The 22,569-nt window shown below is 37.6% G+C and overlaps 1 protein-coding gene across 1 annotated transcript; it reads right to left on the bottom strand.

Annotated features, from left to right (window-relative positions):
- ZGRF1 (zinc finger GRF-type containing 1) lies at positions 1–20,918 on the bottom strand (the record flags this gene model as incomplete). Its single annotated transcript, XM_080619887.1, has 27 exons — positions 1–113; positions 1,138–1,399; positions 1,692–1,826; positions 1,946–2,122; positions 2,543–2,666; positions 2,993–3,120; positions 3,840–3,987; positions 4,822–4,899; positions 5,539–5,698; positions 6,908–7,167; positions 7,963–8,077; positions 8,725–8,871; positions 9,550–9,689; positions 10,378–10,565; positions 11,027–11,211; positions 11,496–11,634; positions 12,517–13,187; positions 14,235–14,385; positions 14,597–14,703; positions 14,783–14,885; positions 16,208–16,303; positions 16,964–17,040; positions 17,331–19,521; positions 19,876–20,061; positions 20,512–20,568; positions 20,692–20,772; positions 20,898–20,918. The coding sequence occupies 27 exons, from the start codon at positions 20,916–20,918 to the stop codon at positions 1–3; spliced, it is 6,240 nt and encodes a 2,079-aa protein (XP_080476013.1).
- Positions 20,919–22,569: the final 1,651 nt, after the last annotated feature.

Below are 22,569 nucleotides of genomic sequence, written 5' to 3'. Positions count from 1 at the left end.
TTATTTTTCCTTCTTACTCTGCTTCTCTTCCCTCTGATTCTCCCAGTAAGACTCAAGAATGTCATTTAGCCACTGCTCACACTGGTTTACATGCTGCAATCCATTTTCCCGTTCTAAAAGCAGGGATAAACAGGATAATTACATCTTACTTTTCAGCATCCGTCATCTAAGTCAGCCTGTGGTGATGCGAACATCTACTTTCCCCACACCTATCACATTGCTGTAACATTTCTACTTTGAAAACTGTTCAGAGTTCAGCCATTAAAGAGATGCTTCACTTGATACCAACCAAGTAAGTAAATTATTATTTTGGTACTTCTGGTACTCTTGCTTTTCTAGTTCAAAGAAAGTTACCACAGAAGAATTTAGATGGTGACAGGCACATCTGTTGTGGGTTTGTTTTTTTTTTACAGCAGGATTAGCCTTCAAATGCATAAATAATTACAGTTAAAATTCACAGCAAATTCTGTGGCAACTGTAGAAAACCCTGATTTTCAAAAGCTGTTTTTTCCCTCTGTGGTCTGATAAAACAGCCACATGATTCAGAAGACAGTGACCTGTAAGCAAAGCAATTGGAAATTACCTGGTAGAATTAGCTCATCACCAATAGCATTGGGGTTTTTTATTAGCAACTCAAAATTTATCTTCCAAAACCAATGAGTCTCTACTTACAGAAAGATGCTACACATTTTTCTTTCCTTTATTTAATATCATCTATGCAGAAATAGTGCTGTGTAGAAGAATTTGTTTATAACTTGTTTCTGCCTGGGTCTGCTATGTAAAACAAACAGGGAAAGGACTAGAAATGCAGCATTGGGTTTCAGCTGTCCCTTACGAGTGTGTTCTTTGTGTCACTGTCTGACGGCATCAAAGGAAGAAAAAGAAGTCCCATTACCAGATAACAAATGCCCTTCAAGTCTAAAACCAGTTTGCAGGTAAAACTGCAAACATGCAACTTGCAAATAGTTGCATTTTCCTGACATATATTTTATATGTAGTAAATATACTGGTTTATATAGTATGCATACTTTATACTTTCTATATTACATAGTATGTACAGAAACTATAAAGTCTCTTACATATAATTACAGAGGATGAGCTGCATGGTTTCAGAAATAGAGGAAAAGAAGCTATTACCTTTGCAGTGATGAATTACTCTTCCCCACAGTCTGTTCCTACTTAAGCAGGGCAGATTCCCAATGATCAACAGATGTCTCCTTGCTCTTGTCAGTGCAACGTTCATTCGCTTTTCCGAGCCTATGAACCCAGTTTGCCTTGTTCTTACACAGGACAAAACAATGATCTCCTTCTCAGATCCTTGGAATGCATCTACAGTGGACACCTGGACAGCTTTAATTTTGGAAAGCTCGGTATGTACTCCACAGAGCAAGTTCTGAATCTGTAGACAAATAAATATGGAGGTGATGAATGAGTTTCTAATGAGTTACTTACTAATCACAGCAGCCCTTGTTATGCTGTAGCTGACTGGGTAAGGAACAACTCCAACTTTGCTAAGCAGATGACTGTTACCCATCCTTATCATGTGTACCATTTTGTAACAGCCCTGGATTCATTTACCTATCCAGTGTTTCTCACTTCCAGCTGACTCTTCATAGTTAAACTAGAGCTTAAGTGTATTCTAAACAAATATATTGAAGAAAACTGGTTTATTGATGATATGTTCCACAAACCTTACACATCTGTGACTTATAAAGAGTAATCACACCGACTGCAGATCCTTCCAGTCCACTGGCAATCAGAGCCTGGGTGAGCTTGACTGTGAAATGAGCTTCTGGCATGTTATAAAAGCTGTTGTCTCTTTCAATCTGGAAATGGGGAAGAAGACTTCAAATTCAGCTGTCACAGACAGCAGAATGCAAAAAAAAAAAAAAGGAGGAAAACCTACAGTATTGAGATTTTATAAAAGCAAAGTTTAAAAACTTACTTGCTCTACCCCATTAACATTATAAAAGCACAGTGTTGGAAGCCAATCCAGTAAAGGACTCCTGTCTTCCTCAGAAATGCCATCGATCAGATTTCCATCATAGAACAGGTCATTGGCTATGGCACTGATGGCAGGGTGGCATCGGTACTGTGTCCGAAGAACTATTGCTTTATGTCCCTAAAGAATTATGATACAGGAAGTGTGACAAGGAAAAACAATTACTAAATGTTTTGCAATGCCAGCTCGGGCAAATAAGATGTTAAGAGGAAGCAATTCCTGCAGTAAGCTGGCTTAACCTTTGTATATTCACTTCAACTAAAGTCAGAACAAATACTGTGGCCCCCAGTTCTTCTACCTGGATGGAAAACCACACAAAAAGGAGGGATAATCTGTTGTTTTTCAATTCTTCTTGTTTTACATTTGTTATGCTTAGAAATTTCCAAGCACTGTAAAAGTAACCTTTATGGAGCAGTGCGCTAGAGTGGAATCTGCTTCATTAAAAACCAGGCTGAAACACTGATCCTCTCACAACCAAACTCTTTCAGTGGCTTTAGTGGACCTGCAGTTCACCCTGCATCTCTGGTTATTGGTACATACCATTAGACAAAGCCGGTCAAAGAGAGTCTGCTCCAGTCCCTTCTCATGAACACTCTCAGATCCCTGAATAGTTGGTGGTAACTGCTTAGGGTCTCCAACAATGACTAGCTTTTCACACTGAAACCTAAATAAGAATGTTAAAAAATTAGAAAAAAAATTCTAGAAAAGGATGCCAAACTAGTCATGATGAAAGCATGTGCTGTGTTTATATATCACAGATTGCTTTCCATCAAGCTCCCTTCTCCATTGCCCTCTTTCCACACAAAAATAACTCAAGGCACTGAAGAGCAGGTCTTAATTTAAAATCACTCCTCTTGCTTTCCAAGGTGAGACCTCAGAGTTCACATTCTTCAAAAGATGTGTAAATCTGCTAAGTTGGGCAATTATTTGAGGTTGTGTCACTGCTGACTGAAGTTATTTCTCTACTGAAACACAAAAGGAAGGCTGTACCTTGCAATAGGAAGGAGAGAAGCAGGTTCAGTCATCTGACTGCACTCATCTAGAATCACAACAGGAAACTGAAGAGAATTCAGACAAGGGAATGGGCAGGCAGCACAAGTCACTCCAACCACTTTCACCTTGGTTAGTAGTGAGGGGAAAACAGTTAGACCAGAAGTTAAGATAATTTAATAGTCAAGGTCTGCACAGCACATAGCTATAGCTTTGGCAGTTTTGTTGCATGCTGTGTTGCACTCATGTGTCTCAAAAAATTATGTTCTAACTAACTTCCAGTAAAAGGCACTGTGTGTACATGGAGATGGATCCAAGGACCATTTCTTATGCTTGGGGTATTCAGAAACTGAGATGTTTCTACAAGAAGTAGCAGTAATCTTAAGAGGTAATACTGTCATGAAAAGTTACTTCAAATATATTTGAAGTCTTTTTGGAAGTTGATGTACCAGGATAGATTTAACTCAGTGCTTATCTTTCATCTTTATGACTATATACATTTTAGTTTCAAGACGGCAGCGCAGACTAGCTGTGCTGAGAGATTTTTCTGTCTCCACGTTGCAAACTAGATTGGCAATACTAAATCAGATTGCAATCAAGTTCGAAAGGGGTTTCTGTCTCATATCACTAAACAGAAACTGCAAGATTGACTCAGAGAAGTTATACACTGGCAAGACGCTAAGCTCTACCTTTGGAATCCAACCTGTCTTAGTCTTAACATTCATTTTATCGTTCAAAACTAGGAGCTTAGCAGATTTGAGAGGTGATTCTCAGTTTCTATTTGCTGGACTGTGTGCATAAGACAGAGTGAATCCTCCCTTTCCCATCCCCTCACTTTTGACTGTACCTGTTGCAGTATGGTTTTATTGGTCCCCAGTTTGTGTTGCTCAATACTCTTCCTTACATATATTTTTTCAGCTGGAGTTAAATCTTCTTTCATGAGAGCAAGCAGTTCTTTTAGCTGATCATTTTCGTTGATTGAGCCAGCATGTAAACTTCAAAAAGATTTTATAGCATGCATTACAATGATTACAGTGCTTTCAGTGTTGGGAGAACACTTAATGTAAGGAAATAATCATACTTTACACATAACAGCTCAATGAACTAAACTATCCCAAATCCAGCTGAGATAGACTACTATAATATCTGGTTTAAAACAGGCCTTTATCTCACCAGCTCAGATCCTTCCACCCCAACCAGAAACAGACATGTAGTAAATGACTCCTCCAAGTACACAGCTGAATTCAGAGTGGAGTAAGACTGAGAAGTTTTTCATTCGTTTTTTACCCTTGCTATGCTGCTGACACCAAGGAAGAGAAATTTAATCTTTATTTGTCTTGAACTTTACTTTGTTCTCTCAAATTGTGTTGAAAGTGCTATGTAGATTGCTTATTTTTAAGTAGTTAAAGGGCAAACACCAGAACACTATAGCAAACATAATTTGGATAAGTAGTATGGAATTCATGAGTTGTTACCATTAATTCACTGGACATGAAATTTATGGTGACTTCCTCCTAGGTCTTAGCACTACGGCACTAGATACCTGTTTCAAGTCTGTCTGTTTTGCATTTTCTCCTTGTGTAAACTCCCAAATCTGTAACTGCCAATATTTTGTTCTCCTCTACTAATTCCCCTTCAAAAGCATCAGCTCTGTTAAGCAACAAGTGGCACTCCCAAATCAAGGTAAAATTTCTCCACTGTGTGAGGCCTGAACCCTGGGATAGGCACATTATAACACATTTTGAATGGCATTTCCATTGTTTCTGTTTCAAAATAGTAATTTTACAGCATGCATGTTACCATGATCTTAGATTCATGAAGATTCTTACCTGTGGGGAAGAATTGCTTTAGTGATTTTTCTAACGCTTCCCACCCTGATAAAATCCTCAAATCCAAGATCAAGTAGACTTCAATGAAAAAGAGGTGATAGAGGTTACAGAAATGTAAAAAGACATTTTGAAAAATACAGAAGTGGCTCTGAAAAGGCTAACAGACACCTTAGAACACAAACCTCTGTGACTACCCAGATGAAGTAACTCAGGCCACAATTCATGTAAATCAAAGTAAATTACCTCATCATGATTTGTATCAGAAATGCTTAAAGATTTAATGATTCTCCTCTCATAAACAATCTTCCATTTGTACTTGCCTTCCTACCTTTACCCTTATAAACCGTGAGTTTTATTTCATGTTAGCTTTGTGCTGGTGTTTTGCAAGTCTGACTCTCTGCCTCTTCCTCTCTCTCCCCTTTCCCCTGCTGCTGCTTCCTAAAGATTTGTGAGCACTACTTTTTGTCATGATGGATTTTACTAGTAAATTTACTGAGAGTAGAGCTCAGTATTAGTCTTTGTGCAGCTAGCCTTACTGTCTTTTAGCATGTGCATGCTCTGCAAAGGAGCAAGGGTAAACTTAAAGCCCATGTGTGACACTTCCTAGGGAAAGAATGCCATCTTTTTGAGGTGTTATACTGGAATTATACCACAATTATCAGCGCAATTATCTTTGTTACGTGCATTATTGTTTTTGGAACAATCTCAGTAACCTACCACAGGAGTATCCTGTCAACAGCAGTGTTGGTAGAAGAAGCAATCAGAACTTTCCACGGAGCTGGCCTTGAGCCCTCCGTAGCTTCACTGCTTTCAAAGAGCTGTACTAGGAACAAGATCACAACAGACAGCAGATAGCTCTTCCCAGCTCCAAAACCACCTGTTATTTCAAGAGGAAAAAGCCAAAGTTACAAGTGAAATTCTTCAAGAAAGTACAGTTTTAATCAGTTGTTATAACTTCAGTTTATATGAAATATACTGATTCCTCAAAGACATTGCACATGCTTGCTTCAGGAGCTCTGGATATCCAGGGGCAGCCAGTTGCCTTACACTTCCCATTTACTGCATGCAGTAAGTTTGTAAAAACCTACAGAAGAGGGGAAGCTATGGTATTTTTTCTGAGTTTTCTGGTTGAATACATGCATTACTTGGTAAGGAGTCTCATCATTACACTGAAACAATACAAGTATCTGCATGCACATCCCTTATATCAGGTGCAAAATAAGGAGTTTGAGAGATGAGTATTCTGGAATGATTAATAATTTAAACTAGATTAATGTGCCTGACAGCATAATAAAAGCTCAGGCAATTTAAGTGCAGTGGTACCTGCACTAAGAGTGTCATTATTGTCGATGTATTTACTTTGAAAGGATCTGAAAACTTACATTTATGGTAACTGCTTTTCAATACTGATTTTAAACAAATAATCTTTGAACTAAGATGTTCCTAGCCTTGTCTTTTTGTACATTTTGAAAAGGGATAAAATAAAGATTTAAGGAAGTATAAAACAACAAGGCACATTGTATAATAGGAAAAAAATATATTACAATTTAGCAAAGGTGATACATGACAAAAAAGTGGGTTAATATGAAAAAAATAAGCTGAAGACACTAAATAACTTTTTTTTTTTTTAATAGATTCTGTTCTAGGACAGAACTCTACTTATGTGAAATTCTGCAAAAGGCAGAATGAAAATTCAAGGATCAGAAGCTCTGTGCTGGTGGAATGGATGTTATAATGTCAACAGCATTATCAGAGCAGCCTCATCCAGGAAAAGAATTTTCAGGAAATGCATGAAGTAGGCGAGGAAAGCAGCGTTAGAAAAGAGTTTAAAAGGATATTCTATACACAGGGACAGCTCAATCAAGCTCATCTTTTGCACTACATTTAAAGTAAGTGAACATTTGCCTAGATATAAAAATCTCCCTTTAAGTCTGCCTGGAATTGTACATATATGATTAAGGAAGCAAGACTACTGTTTCATCACAATGAAATATCCCTAAATTCTCTCAAACACTGGCAGTATATATGAATTAGCATTTCTGCAAAGATGCAATAGCAACAAATTTCACAATTATTTGCTGTGTACCGCATATGATTGTGATAGGGAAGATCTGACGTTCTTGCACTGGTTTGGTGTTTTCACAGGAGGTCATCATCTGAGCTATGTGAAGCAGTGATGTAGCTTGATCTGGGTTCAATGAGAATGTTTGGATAATCTTTTTAGCTAATCCCATTGCCGCTTCAGTGCTGACCAGTCTGTCCGCTGTTGTGCGTTTCAGGCTGAGGGCAGGTGGAGTAAATTTGCTTTTCTCGACTCTATTAGTAGCATTTTCAAAATCAAAATTCCTAAGGAAAATACAGTGGTCGAAAGTTATGCTATAATACTGCATATATATAATTAGTTCTGATATTCTTGTGTTCCTGTGTTCTGATATTCATGGTTCTGATATTCTTACTCACCTGGCATTGAAATGCTGAGGCTTTGTGATTAACAGCCACTGCCCCTTATTACTTCCCTGGGCAAAAGCTGGATCACATGAAAAAGGCGGGTTTTACCATTCTTGCTCTATGTTAACACTTTCCATCTGACTTGCTTCAGAGGCACAAGACTGACAGAATTAAGAGCGGTAGAATAACATAGTCGGGGGTAGCAGGGATTGATTTAATTATTTGTTTTATACAGTGAATCACAAGCAGTTTTGGAAATATCCCTATATTGCTCTGATTCTCCAAGAAAATATTTCATATTTAGGTTTTGTGTCAAGGGATGCTAAACAATGGGAAGGAAAAACAGTTCCACTGAACCCCTGTGAAGCATATTCATTACCTTGATACAGATCAGTTAGTGACTAATGTTATAATAATGCCTAATATGTATGTCTAGGTTGTAAAACAGGGGCTGCAGGTAAATTTTAAGAAAAAAAAAAAAAACTACAAAATTATAATTTTGAGTTAAGCAACCAATACATTATCTTTTCCATATAAATGAAAATTGCATTGTCAACAGTTCCTTGCACTGTTTTTCTGTTTTCAGTTTTCTTCCTTCACTTTTTAATAGGGCAAACTCAATGGTGGTTTTGTTGGTGTTTGTTCTGTACCTGTTTGCACACTGCTTACAGTATCACTGAAAGACTAACTTACATTTTTAGTAGATATGGTATTAGTGGTAATGTAGATGGATTGAAGTACTCCTCCATATTTCTTAAAGATGCAAGCTCACCACTAGCATTACAAACCAGCAGGGCATGAACAAACACTGAAAAGGCCACAGAAGGATAAGATTAGGAAAAAGTGAAATTAAGCAAAATTTCGTATTAGCTAGATAGGTGAATTACAAAATGCCAAGAGAGGAATTAGCTTCCTGTAATACAAACCAAGTTACTTTAAAACACGATGGTGAAAATAACTAAAACAAGACAGATTTGGTTTTCCTGAATTTTGAAACCCCCGTTTTTTAGCCATTCTACATTGTAGCAACAAAGGCACAGAAAGAAAGGATGGAAAAGCCAAATCACAGGTTTAATACATGGCTTTTATATAAATTCTCCATAGTGAGTTGTTTGGGGTTTCAGTTGGTTTGTTCTTCAAGGACAGTGATAATATGCTCCTGTTACCTGCATTCCTGACAGTCAATTTGCATTCTATATTATATTATTTACTGCATTATTTATATTATCTCCATTTCTTCATCCCCCTTTAGAATTTCTAACCAGCCACTTTGCAGGTTTAATTCTAGTAAGTACTGTGTTCAAATTACATACTCAAATATACAAGGAAAAAAAATACTGTAAATAAATTAATAGATTAAATTTGAGATGTTCGAATCTCATCCTTCACCACTGGCCAGATTTTTCCCTCAGTAGTTGTTTGCCACAGTTCTGAATTATTTGGTGTAGAACTCACTATTTGATCTCCAGTTTGAAGGACAGTAGCCTTTCAGTGGTAGCAATTCTATTTCATTGGTGGAGGATGGTCCAAAGAAAGTACTAGTTGCAATGAAAGTATCAAGGGGATCAAAGTTGAGAGTCTTGGAAACAACCCAGATATCATCTGTCAAGAAAAACGCAGAATTCTCATGAACTTCTACTGCTGTCTTATAAAGAAAACATAGCTAGACAAAGCAGCTCAGCATTTACTACACTGCAAATTAAACCCTTGCTAACGTAGGGGTCATTAGAAAGTCCTAACTAAGTGTTCGTTCAGTTCTGAAAGAGTGAATAGATAATTTGCAATTCCTTTAGTAGTTACTGTCTGAAATTGATGATGACTGTGAAGTTCTCTCCTGGTGCACTTAGCAGCGTTTGACTTCTGACAGGCCTGAAGTATTCTCAGTCTAGGAAGTATTTGGAATAAATCACTGAATGTCCTCCAACTTTGTGAGATTTTAATAATTGAGAAGAAATATGCAACAACTGCTGAAACACCAGTTTTTACATCAAGTTTTTCCTTAAATCTCATCTATTTGAATGTTGGCTTTCCTGAAACTTAATGATTTAGATTTAATACACTTCAAAGCCAAGGACATGGAATTTATATTTTTCTGAGGCAGTTGAACAAAAATGATGAATTAATGAGATAGTTAATTGCCCTTCTAGAATGAGAATTGAATTATCATGTTTGTCAGAAGTTTAAAAATAGGATTTGGTCTTTCTCTTTAGGTGACAAATTAAAACTTTAAAAATCACAATGTGACAGGGACAATTCATCTGGTGCTTAAGATCTGCTCACCTTTGCTGTAGAGAGAATAATGCTCCTTTCTGCTTAGTTTGAGGTATAATTTGGTTGTGGAATCACCATCAAATCTGGCAGGTGTATTCATCAATTTCCTGAACTTCTTACACGGCTGTGTTTGAATTTCAAAGCCTTTCCTGTTAAATTGTAGTTTTAAAGTACTTTCACAATCAGCACATTTTGATTCACCACCAAAAATAAGCTCCACAGATTGGACCAAATTGTTCAGCACAGACCTTGGTAATTGTCCATCATCTTACATTACCAAGTTTTAAAGACATTTGTCTTGACTGCGAAATAATTCTGTCTTATACAGCCAGAATTAAATTGTTTCCCTTATAGTTAAGCAGCACAGAATAGCCTTTAATACAACTTCTAACATTAAAATTAGAATCACTAAGAGAATAAACCAAATTCTGTTATGAAAGATGAAACAAACGGTAATTCAAATGCAGCAGTCATTGGGGATTTCATTAAACAATTGATCAATTGCTGAGAAGAAGTTTTGATTCTTGCTGAAAAGAGTGCTGACCTGAATGCTGAGTTCCCTCATTAATTTGGCTTTGACATTTCTACACATAACTGTAAGCGTCTTTTAGCATAGTTAGTAAAAGTTTCTGTTAAATACTAGTGAATATACTGGAATGTTTATAAATCTTGCAATTCACATAAGCATACGTGGATCATAGAATCATAAAATCAGCTGGGTTGGAAAAGACCTTGAAGATCAAGTCCAACTGTTACACCAGGACTGCCAAGGCCTCTGAGTGACTGCCACTGAGGACCTCATCTACGCAGTGAAGAGTGCATGGCATTTCAGAATACCTCATCAAAAGCTGGCATTCCTCATAGAGAGAAATCTTTTCACTTCTGAGGTATGTCCCAATACTTTTTATATCATGAAGCACTACGCTAGGTCTGAATTTTGTCCGTGTGGGGTTCACGTCTTCTATCCACTTGAAAAATGAACACTGCTCAGCTTTGGGGGCATCACAGGTATAGAATAAACGACCCTGGGAAGAGAGAAGAAAGGAAGAAAAAGAAAGACCATTAGCACATCAAAACAAGGGGAGAAAAAGTGAAACAATAGACCAGTACTTGCTGCTATGGAAATAATCAGATAAAGAGCTGTGGTTTTGCTGTCTTTGTCTGAAAACCACAAGTGTCTTCTCAGTACTCTTAGCTTCTGAAGCCAGTATGTGTGTAATCACAGCTTACTGAAATCCCACGTAACCAAGAAAATTAAAAACTCAGGTCTTTCTACATACGTAAAAGTGTTTCTGTATGGAGAAAACTATTACATCAACAATTCTGGACACTAGTGAATAGTACAGCTGATCTTAAAAGTGATCACTGTAACACACCACTTTAACCTGCAGTTGTAAATCATACACAATTGCCCTGTAATTTTTCACACAATAAGGTCTATTCACCAAACAAACACCCTAAACTGTAAACAAGAAATGAGCAGAACCTTGTTTTGACCTTCTTTTTTAGCCATAACAAGCTTAGCAGGATGCATGTGATGGCACAGTGGAACACAGCTTTCCTTGCTCTCAGTTTGCTCATCTTTCAATGAGGAGTAGAATGATATATCCACTTTCGAAAGGGCATTGTGGAATCTTTGGGACAACTCAAATAGCAGTATGTTCAATTGCTCTTGACATAGAACGGAGAAGAAAATATTAGTACAGCCTTAAAATGGTTACGCAAGTACACAGCATTCAAACAAATGTGTTTTCATTTGACACTTCCAAATCTAAATCAAAATATTTAATCTTATCCTAAAAGAAACCAAATATATTTCAGTATATATCCAAACCCAAGAGTTGTTCCAGTAGGTGATATTGACGATTTTTCTCCCTGTCATCCTGCTTTGTGAAGAAGCAGAAATACACTGTTTAAAACTAGCAGCATTTTCCATAGCATGGTGTTATACCTACCTGTCAGAGCAGCTTTAAAAATCTGTTTGTACTGAACATGAGACTGAAACATGGCTGGTATGAAAGTCTTCCTTTTAGGAAGGTTTGCATGTTTTACTTTATCCACATGAGGAAAAGACAACTCACAAATTGATATATCCTAAAAACCAGAAAAATAAACCATTACAACTTGCAAAACCCTGAATGAGACAAACGTTGATAAATGGCTACTTTGCAGATGTGCCAAAACCTATCCATATTTCCCCTCTTTTTCTTTTTTTGCTTTTATGTATTGTGCTTACAGTAATAAATACAACTAAATAGAAAACATTCAGAAAAGCCCCTGGAAGTTTCACTATGAACACTGTGCAAGCTTTTTAAAACCCATTATACATGGATTTCATATATATATATGTATGTATAAACCCCATACAATGTGTATACCAGTGTGTGTATGAAATATAGTAGTGATTTCCACATGTCTACTTCACATTTCTGATTGTAAAGAACTAGAAAACACAGCATACTGAGTTTGTGCCGAAAAAAAAGGGGGGGAGAAAATACCTAACATTTTCATTAACTCTCAAACACAGTGATCTGGCAACTTCTAAATCTTGGCTTGGGGTTGGTTAAAAATCAGAGACTGTGCTTTGAAGCAAGATACGGGTGCTCATTAAAACAATGCTGATTTTGGAGTTAAGAAGAAACGTTTCTTGAAAACATGTTCTTACTAATTACAGATGACAAAATAGCCCAACAGCTTTTATTTCATCTTGCTGCCATCAACATTCAGATGAAGAATCTAAACCTGGCAGCGTGTGTGCTAAGGAATTACCTTTACAAAAGATTAGTCATGGCACTTATAAAAATACATCAGAAGCTGCTGTTCTGCAGCTGAGGCTTTTGTGTTATTACATATGTAAAAACTTTTCATTTGATCATACTGATAATATCTTGCAGGAAATCAGATCAATGCAGTTTCTTTGTCCAGAAAAATGTTTTTCTGTCTCTTCTAACTCTATCTGCTTGAACAGTTACACACCTGACTGGCTCCTGTTGCAGTGTGGCAGCTCAGATGACTTAACACTTTTTGTGTTGCTTCAGCCAAAGGTGTCTGACTGAAGTGTGGAGAAAGTAACTTCCTCTCTGAAATCAAATCTTGGTGGCTGGTATTTGCAGAGCATTTACCAAAGGTGCTCTTTGCTGTCAGTAGAGCTGCAGAGTGGGAAGCACTTTTATTCACAGTGCTGCACTCTCCTGTGTCACCCAGCAGCATTCCAAGGAGGTTCTCAGCACATATGTCATCAGTCACTTCACTACCATCGCTGTTTAGAGTTATCAAGTCACACTGAGCACTGTTTTGATATTTTAGCCACTTGCTTTTTCTATATTGTGAAGTGACGTTAGGGAACACTGTTTGAACAGATTCCCTTTGTCTCTTTTCCTTGTACTCTCCAAACACAGAGGTTTCATAATTTCTGTCCTCAGGGCCAAAAGCACTGATAAGAAATACCTCTGACTTGTTGGATAAATTGACAACTGAAGAGCCAAAAGGTTGCTGGGCCTCCTCACTGTCAGTTGAATAAACTGTTGAATAAACTGTGTCAGGAATCTTCTCAGTGGCAGGAAGAGTGACAAATGGAGTTCGTGTTTTAACTGGGGGTTTGACTCTTGAGAGGTTGCATTCCTCTGGATGGCTGGATTTCTCCTGTGCTGTAGGGCAGATACATCTTACAAGCAACTTGAAGCACTTACGGATGGGACAGTAACTTCAGATGTGCAAAAATAAGATACGGAAAGAATTCTAAGTTCTTCCTGTGCAGTACCACGCTACATTTCCATACAATGTGATTTCCACTGGTTCTTTTAATACTTAAACCCCAACATTCAGAACACATTTCTGCAGGCACTCTACTTGTATAAAAGAAAACATCTGGTAGAAATTATTTAAACATTATTGTCATTTGGAGGTCATTAATCTGATAATCTTGGTAGTAAGTGGCAGCTGCCAACTGGAAAACAGCCACCTTAACATTTGCTCCTTTTTCCAAATGGATACCCACAACTGTGTACATTAACAATGTACCCAATGTAGATGAAGAGGCTTCTGTCTAGTTCCACAAGCACCCTTTTGAAGTAAATTCACTATCAGTAAGAAATGGCAGTCATTGATAGGTCCCAACTGGAAGTGGGTCAGAGGACAGCTGAATATGAAAGAAAATTTAAATCAGAACAATAAATGAAAACAGTAATAGGAATGAGAAGCTTAGCTTACAGCCTTTTTCCGCAAAAAACTAGAAGCTCATTTTTCTTTATAAAAATAAATCACTCTACTGAAGTCTCTTCCATAGAATCATGGAATAGTTTGGGTTGGAAGGGACCTTAAATTTCATCCAGTTCCAATGCCCTGCCGTGGGCAGGGACACCTTCCACTAGTCCAGGTTGCTCCAAGCCCTGTCCAACCTGGCCTTGATAATTATATTCAGAATATAACTGGGGGAGGAGGCATGAAATTCAAAGCTAATTCAGCTGATTTGGAAAATGCTGTTTAAAATTGTGCTTAAAAATGTAACACACACCCCTATGAAAGACGTGTGATAAACACAGAGCTAAATTCTGTAGTTGCCTATACATATCTCAGTCTTATTTCAGCACCCAGGGTAACTTTCTATTATAGTGCAACTCACTGTGCTTCAAAAATCCTCAGAGATTTTCCAGCAAAAATATTGCAAAGTGCAATTATAAACTATAATTTCTTACTGAAAATAAAATCTGAAAGTTCCAGTCCACTTGGCAAGATCCTGTGTCTCAGGGGCTCCTGAGTGCCTCCAATGGATTCCTCACTTCCTGAAGCTGGAGAATCTGTGGAGTCTGGATCAAGTGAGGAAGTCATTTGTACTGATGAAATTATCTACAGATGAAGAATTAATAGTCAAGTGAATGACTGGAATAAACCATTCTAGCTTTGTTGTCACTATTCTCTTTCTTACTGTCTCTTTCTCATACAAAATTGAAATTATTCTGAATGTTGACATAAAACAGTTTTCAAAAATTAGAAACTGCTACCATGAACATGCAGGAAATAAAGCCCAAAAGATCTAGAAGAGACAGTCAATTCACACCTTACTGGATTTCCATGAAGTCCACTGTGTTTGTCTCAAGTCAGAAAGTGATGGTGAGCCTGACACTGTCCATGGTGGAAATTGAGAACACATGTTCAATGCCAGTGCTAGGGAAAACACACCAAGGCCAGAAGTCATGCAGATGAATTGTTCAATTACTGCCATTCTACTTCTACTTTCACTTACAGGACTGATCTGGTTTTGACTCTTCAGTAATGTTAGGCTTCTTCTGAAAATTCTCTTCTCCAATAAAGTTGGTATTCCCATGGAGACTTCCTGAACCTGGAGACTTCACCAAAAAGTATAAGCAAAAACTTGTTAGAAATTAAACTGTTTATCTTCTTTATATAAATATTATCTTTCTATGAAGCTTATTTCTAAATCTTTTTTCTAGACAGAATTCTTCAGTATCTCCAGCCCATTCTGGAAATAAAAAATGAAATATAATTTCTCTTAAATTATTTTAAATACTGAAATATATACTGCATTAGACAAACATACTTGTTTAACATTGTATGCAATGTTTCTTTGCACCCAGGAGGAACAGAATCATTACCCAGGAAAGAAAGTTTTAACCCTTGCTTTGAAACTTTCTTGACAATTCAATACCAAATTTCAAATCTAGCTGGGGTGAATATTTTACTACCACCAGGAGGAAACGATAATTATAAAAGCCCTCTGCCACTTTCCTCTAGAAGAAACTTCTTTGTTTAATGTCACACATTATGACTTATCTATGTTTTTCAAAGTGAAACTCATCAGAGAAAAAAAAAAAACACATTACATCGTACAAATGCATAGTCCTATGACAAAGGTAAGTAAAATAAGAGCACAAATAATTGTCTAACTGCAAGATTTTAACCATAAAGCACTATGTTCAGCTCTTGGTGATCTTGATGTAACTGTAGTATTGTAAAGTTCAACTGTCTTTTATCCTACATTTACAGGAGACTTTCTTGCCCTAAGGTTAATAAGAATAACTTTGGAAAAAAATTGTTTTACCTGTCTGAAGTCAGAAAGGACATCATTGCTTGAAAACAGGGGTGACAAAAATCTCTCAGCTGCAAACTCCATATTACCTGGGTAGTGCTGCCCTCCCAGCTGTGAGCAGGGAGCTCTTGACATTATCTCACTAGCTGCTGATCCCCTTACTTGGTGCCCTTGAAACACAACAGCCTATGTGGTATATTGGAGTTATCATTAAATGAAAATAAGTTCTGGATCTACAGTCAGTAAAGGTACTTGTCAGACATACCACAAAAATAATATGTTGGAAAATAATGAAGAGGAAAAAAAAAATCCATGTATTTCTTTTTCCTTTGCACTCCTGCGACTAAGCAGCAATAAAGTTTTTTAATAAATCTCTGTCAACAGAAAACTGATATTCTTATGTACTATGTTTAAGTCTTCTTTTTGTATTGTAAAATTCAAGTTTAAGACTCCCAATGGAAAACTTGCCACAGACAAATGTACTAAAAAACAATGAAAAGCCCATTATGAGACTGAATACATTTTTATAAGGACTAATTGTGATAAATAACAAATAGTAAACCACTGAATTGAAATTTAAGAGGCACTATTCATGATACTTCAGTTCCACTCAAATCGTACCTTTGGCTGGCAGCCAGGTGTCTCAGGGTCTCTTTGGTAGAAAGATGTTGGTAGAATAGGTGCTTTTTTCTGTAATAAATTGAGCACATGGGTGGGCTGCACAAAAAAGTATCAGAAGCTCGTAAGTCTAACAATTTAATAACCATTTAAAGTGAAAAGAAATCTCTTACATTTATACAAGAGAGCATTTTAAATTACAGCCTTTTAATGCGGAAGCCAGAACAATCCATAATAGGATAAGAAATGTATGTTTCTTTTTCAAATGAGACAGGAAAATACAGTAATTTAATCTAAAATCTTTCTTTCACTTTGGACAGATTGAAAGAAAAAGACTATTGAGAGCATTAGATAAAAATCAATATGAAGCATGAAGCACAAACAGATGTACAAGCATATTTCAGTCCAAGAGCTAAAATTCAAGGAAGGCCATGCATCCAAAAAGATAATGAAAGAAAATTAAAAATAGCTGGTAAAAGAAAATCGGGTAGGGAAGAAGTACCAGACAACTAACGTGACATTAAACATAAGTAAATATTACAATTTGCATTGTTTCTTGTCATACATTTGGCCTCCTGAATATTTATGGGCAATAGGATCTGCAGAAGATCTGGTGTCCACTATCAGCTTCTTACTTGATGTTTCCAAGCAATTTCTAGATCAACTTCTACAGTTTCACAAACCAAAAATTTTATTTTCTAGAAGTGAAAAATGAATATATCTTGTAGAGATAGATATGCGTAGTCAAAAATTGGTTACCATAAGGCCAGAAGAATCAAAGTGTGAAGATGCCTTTATGCTTTCTGAGTAAAGCATTTCTGTAAACTGTTTTATAGCTACAAGAGATGGAAAAGCATAGTAAGTTACAATTATGGTATTCTTTTTACATGAAAACATCTGCATTTTACTGGGCTTGCAAACCTTACCCATGCAAATAATTGCACAGATAAGATTTAACCAAACTAAAGCAAACACACAGCTTTGGAGGCCACATATTGCATGAGGGAATCTTTATAACACATCACTCCAAAAATATGATTTCTGAATATGGACTGTCCAGCAGGAAAGATAATAGTACAGAAGTCAGTTACAGTCACACAGAATTCACTTTAAAATAAAAGCGGACCTTCATCTTTCACAAGCGGTTCAAATATCTCTTTAGAAGTCTCCGCTTCATATAACATGCTATTACTTTCCTCCATCTTTTCTAAGCTTTCTAATGCTGTGCTGTGTTGAGTCAAAGCTCCTAGAAGAGCGATGTTGTTCACCAAATGAAGAACCGACGAATTGTCAGCCATTGCTGGGCATTTCCCGCAATCCATTCCTAACTGTTCACCTTTGCAAGCTTCACGAAAGGCATTTATGCTCTCTACATTTTCAAACTCAGTTTCAGATATTGCTGTTTCCTCTGGAGATGAATGGCTTTTTTCTAAAGGACAGGTAGAACTTCTGGAAATGATATTATCTTCCTTATGTGGAATGGCAAATACCTTTTGACGGTTTTCTGCAATGTGTTGGAATGAGGCACAGCTAGGATCTGGTTTTTGTGGCAAAGCCAGCGAAGGACTGTCTGCTTTAATGTCATCACTCTCAGTACCACAGAAGTGTTCTAGATCAACATCTGGGCATTTCACACATCCAAGCTGTATAACATCTTTTTCGGTATTTTTGTCCATTGCAGAAATTATTCTGCTGGTAGAAATACATGAAATACTTTCAGCTTTTTCAAACATACTGGTTTTAGGGTGACATTTGTTAACATTTGTGTCACCAAGTGAAAGATCAGGCTGCTTGCTTTTCATCCATGATGTGCCATTAATGGTATGCACTGCACAGCTATCAGGATCCTTCTTGTCAATTGTGGCTTCAATACTTAATTCCCTTTCATTAATCTCTTTTATGTCATGTCCATCCCTCAGAAGTTCCACTGCAATTCTGGTTTGGTTTTCAGAGTCTTCTGCAATTCTACCTGTGTCTATGACATTGTTGTCACAAAGCTGAGATGTTATACCCCCAGTGTAGTGATTTCCATCATTCTGTCTGTTAAATGCTGAACATTTGAGTTCTTCATTTTTACTGTGTGTCACTACTTCACAGCAAGAATGCAGTCTCAGTGTAGCATTTTGCACTACATCTTCTCCCCTTAAGCAGTCAGGACTTTGTGAAAGGTTGTCTCCTTCAGTGAGCTTATTCTGAGCTCTTTCACACAGGTCTTCATTGTCTGTGTCATTAAAATCAAAAGCCTCCAGTAGATTAAAGTTAACTTCCATCACCTGTTCATCTGGACAGCCTTCGCTGTGCATACTTAATTCCTCCTTTACAGTTCCAGTCAATATTAGGTCTGCAGAGAGCTCCAGACTTCTTTCTGAAGCTTGTTTTGGCTGAAACACACTTTGCAACTTCATAGATGAATTCTCCTCAAGATTGTTACTTCCTAAATGCTCCTTGTATCTGGAGAGATTTTTTTCCAAGGTGACTGGACTTGCTGAACACAAAATGTCACCTGAGGATGAGACAAACTGACTGTCACTCACTCTACTTATGGTGGATTCAGGTAGGAAACAACTATTGGTACTGCAGGAATCTTGTAAATCTTGACTTAAATTATTTCTCTTTTTGTCAAGTCTCTGTCCTGTGACATCTTTATCACAAGGTTGTCCAGCTAAATTTAGAAGCATTTCAGCATTATGTTCCTTGTTATCATATGCAGTTCCCTTCGTACAAGGCAGATGCTGAATATTTTCCATGAGTCTTTTGGCAGGCTTGCCTGAAAAAGTAGATAGGATTGTGTTTTTTCTTTTATATAAGCTATCTGTGTTTTCTGATGCCTGAAACCTAGAAAGACATTCTGTGCTTTGAGATGTTGTTTGCTGTCTGCATCCTTGGGCTGGTTTAGAATTCAAAAGAGCCAGAATCTGTGCTGTGCTCCTGATGCTGTGTGACACTGACTCATGAGCACCTCTCTGACTACTAGATTTGGTGTGCCCAGTAATTAGAGGAGGTTCTGGCCTCATAATGGATCGACCAGGGTTTTGCTTCTCTGTCTCCTCACATCTCTCAAGAAATGGAGCTGAAAGCAGTGAGGGGAGAGACATGTGTTTGCTGTTACTCTCTGTACATGTATCTTCATGAAAGTCTGCAGACCCACTTGTTTCTCCATCCTTCTGGCAAATCATAGAAAATAACAGAGAGGTACTACTATAAACCTTTGATGGAAAAGCCCCCTCACTTTGCTTGGATAAAGGCAACATTGTTGTTTTTTCTCCTTCTTCCATTGTTGATGTTATCTTTGCAACTTGGCGTGGCCCTCGGAAACTCTAGGGGAGAAATGTTAAATTAATTCTGCTCAGAAATTAACTTCACATTTTGTAATCAACTGTTGAATGCTCCATAAAATGTGTTCTGCTCAAGTAACACATGATAATTCCACATGTGTATAGAATTAATCTCAAGCCCTTGTGATATTCACTGTAGCTTTAGCAATAGCAATCCTGCTAAACCAGATGTAGTAAACTCTGGAAAAAACAGCTACCTGTAACACATTGTGGCTTACAACTCAAAAACGAAACAGGAAGTCATCATTTACGTATTTACCATTCATTAAAAGATGTGCCCTTTGTGTTTTAAAATTCACATTCGCATCAGACATAACTTTTGAAACCAAGACGTACCGTAAACATCCTTTTCAAGCCAACAGACAGATGCCTTGGAGGTGGGACACCATGTTTTAAACCATTCCTATACCCTGCTGGAGTTTCTGCTTCCCTTGGCTGGTCTTCAAAAGATTTTTCATTCACTTTTACTCCTTCAACTGTGATCAAATAGCGTTCACTTTCTAAATCGTCTCCAGCATTCACCTAGGAGAGAGAAACAGCAGTATATATGAGTGCTATGTAACAAACAATTACATTATTATAAGTAGTTATAGACTTCTAAATGCTTTCATGTAAATATTTCATAAATTTACAACTAGTATAGCACAGCTGCCTGATAAATACGTAGTTTTATATATATATCACTTAGCTTCAAGTTATGCTTATTTAGTGTATCCGTATAATACACCGCTTTTACCCAAAAGCAGTAAAATTCCATAAAACCTCTACACTGGTTCTGGAAAAACAGTATGACTTATCAATAATTGGAAGCTGGTTTTGCTTTGCATTACTTGCATTGTGTCAGACTTTCATATCCACTATAAGAAAAAGTTCTACCTCAGTTAACAAGTAAGAATTTGAAATGCTTCCTGAAACACAAATCACAGTCAAGCATAAAAATCATTAAAAAACCCACCCCCAAACAAAATATACCTGTGATTTTATGAAAATACTCTCCAAACATTGTCCTTTATCGTCAAACAAGACAGCCTGCAATGGAAAAATAGAATTTGAAAAAACTAATTTTGTTTCACACATGAACTGGATTGTCACCGGCAGTCCAGCAGTAGCTGACGATATTAAACCCAGGGGTATTAAATCTGAGTTGCTCACCTTATTACTGCCATTTCTAATCTTCAGAATTCCATCTTGCCACGTTTTTGATTTTTTCATTTTTTGGTGAGTGTATAATACCTGTTTGAAACATGGAAAATGTTGACATAATGATAAGTAAGAAAAATGTTTAGATAATACAGCAGCAACAGGGTCTTCTGAATTTATTTCTACCTAAATCATACACAGTGTTAAAAATAACTTACAGTAAATTCTTGAGAAGGCATGTCTTTGGCAGAACAGTTATCCAACAGCTTATTTCACAAACATTTACATCTTCACGTGGCCTAAGAGACAAGGAAATGTTCAGAATCTGCCAGAGTTGTAAAGAAAATGTGTTAACAGAAAAATAGATGTCAGTTCATTTTTTTTTTTTTAATCAAGAGCTATATGCAAGACAACATCAAAACAATGGGGTATAATGTAGGCATTTTAAAGAGAAACCTTGAAAATAATCTAACAGAATGACTACTGGTAAAAAAATTGTTTTTTTTTTTTTCATAGATGCCAACATATTTTCTAACTTTCAGGGAAATTCATTTGTTTAAATGAGTGGCTGGCAGCTCTGAAAACTCCAGTGATATCTTTCTGGTATTCAGAATTAACAAATCATCCTAAACATGCTTACATGCAGAAACCAAAACCATACAAGCTATTAGCAGAATAATTTTGTTGCCAGTTTATTGACTCTGGACTTGGTCATGCATGCTTAATTCACGGCAAAGGTAACTGACTCTCAAAACCAGTTACCAATGAAGTCATATTTAAACAGTAAATTTTCAAACTGATAATGAAACCAGGAGCAAATCATTATTTAGCCACTCATCTCCACAGGCTGTGAATTACTGTTGCATGTGGTGGCTTATAACATTTGATCAGTGCTGAGATTTGTGTCCGTGCTTGGGACCTTAGTTCAATCTGTTAGCATCACTGCAATGGAAATAATCACAAGAGACAGGGTGAGATTGGCAGCTGCTCATACTGTGGAATAGTAGAGGAAATAATTAAAAATACTGTATGGACGACTTTTAATAATTATTTGAAGGGACATGGCTTTAAGCTGACAGAGGGGAGATTTAGATGAGACCTTAGGAAGTTCTTCCCTGTGAGGGTGGTGAGGCCCTGGCACAGGTTGCCCAGAGAAGCTGTGGCTGCCCCATCCCTGGCAGTGTTCAAGGCCAGGTTGGATGGGGCTTGGAGCAACCTGCTGTAGTGGAAGGTGTCCCTGCCTGTGGCAGGGGGGTTGGAACTGGATGAGCTTTGAGGTCCCTTCCAACCCAAACCAGTCTGGGATTCTATATTAAGATGGGAAGAGATTCATGCTGTTTCTTATAGCTGCCACTTTCTTAGCAGTGCCCAGGTGTTTACTAGGGTGCAAAACCTTGAAATTAACACCCTTAAAGGATATATAATTACTCTTTTAGCTTTTAAAGGGAGGTGGCTGACCTTTAATTGCTTATTGTAATTCAATATGGAATACTGTGGGAACAGGAATGAACAGGACCGCTGCCAGCACTCCTTCATAAAGCCCTGCTGAGACCACTTTCACCATACCAGACAAGCCCAGTAAGCCCCTTTTAAACCACCAGCCATCAACATTTCCCTCAGTATGGCGGTTTTGGATCCAAGGGGGGGTGTCCTACAGCGGGGCGGGCCCAATCACCAAAGATCGCCCCTCAAGGACACCCGCCCCGTTACTAATTCCCGGGAGGCCTGTCGCCGCCCTCCTACCCACCTATGCCGGGCGAGCAGGCGGGACGGGGCCCATGAACCCCGCTACAGCCACCGATCTCTCCTTCCCGCGTTCGAAACTTCCCGCCGCCGCCGCCGCCGCCGCGCAACGTCACCACGCGACCAGAAGGGAGAAGGAAACCACGT

This window comes from Psittacula echo (assembly GCF_963264785.1).
Source record: "Psittacula echo genome assembly, chromosome: 1".
Classification (NCBI taxonomy): Eukaryota; Metazoa; Chordata; class Aves; order Psittaciformes; family Psittacidae; genus Psittacula; species Psittacula echo.
The sequence above is the reverse complement of the archived record's forward strand: the minus strand, read 5'-3'. Positions and strand labels throughout refer to the sequence as shown.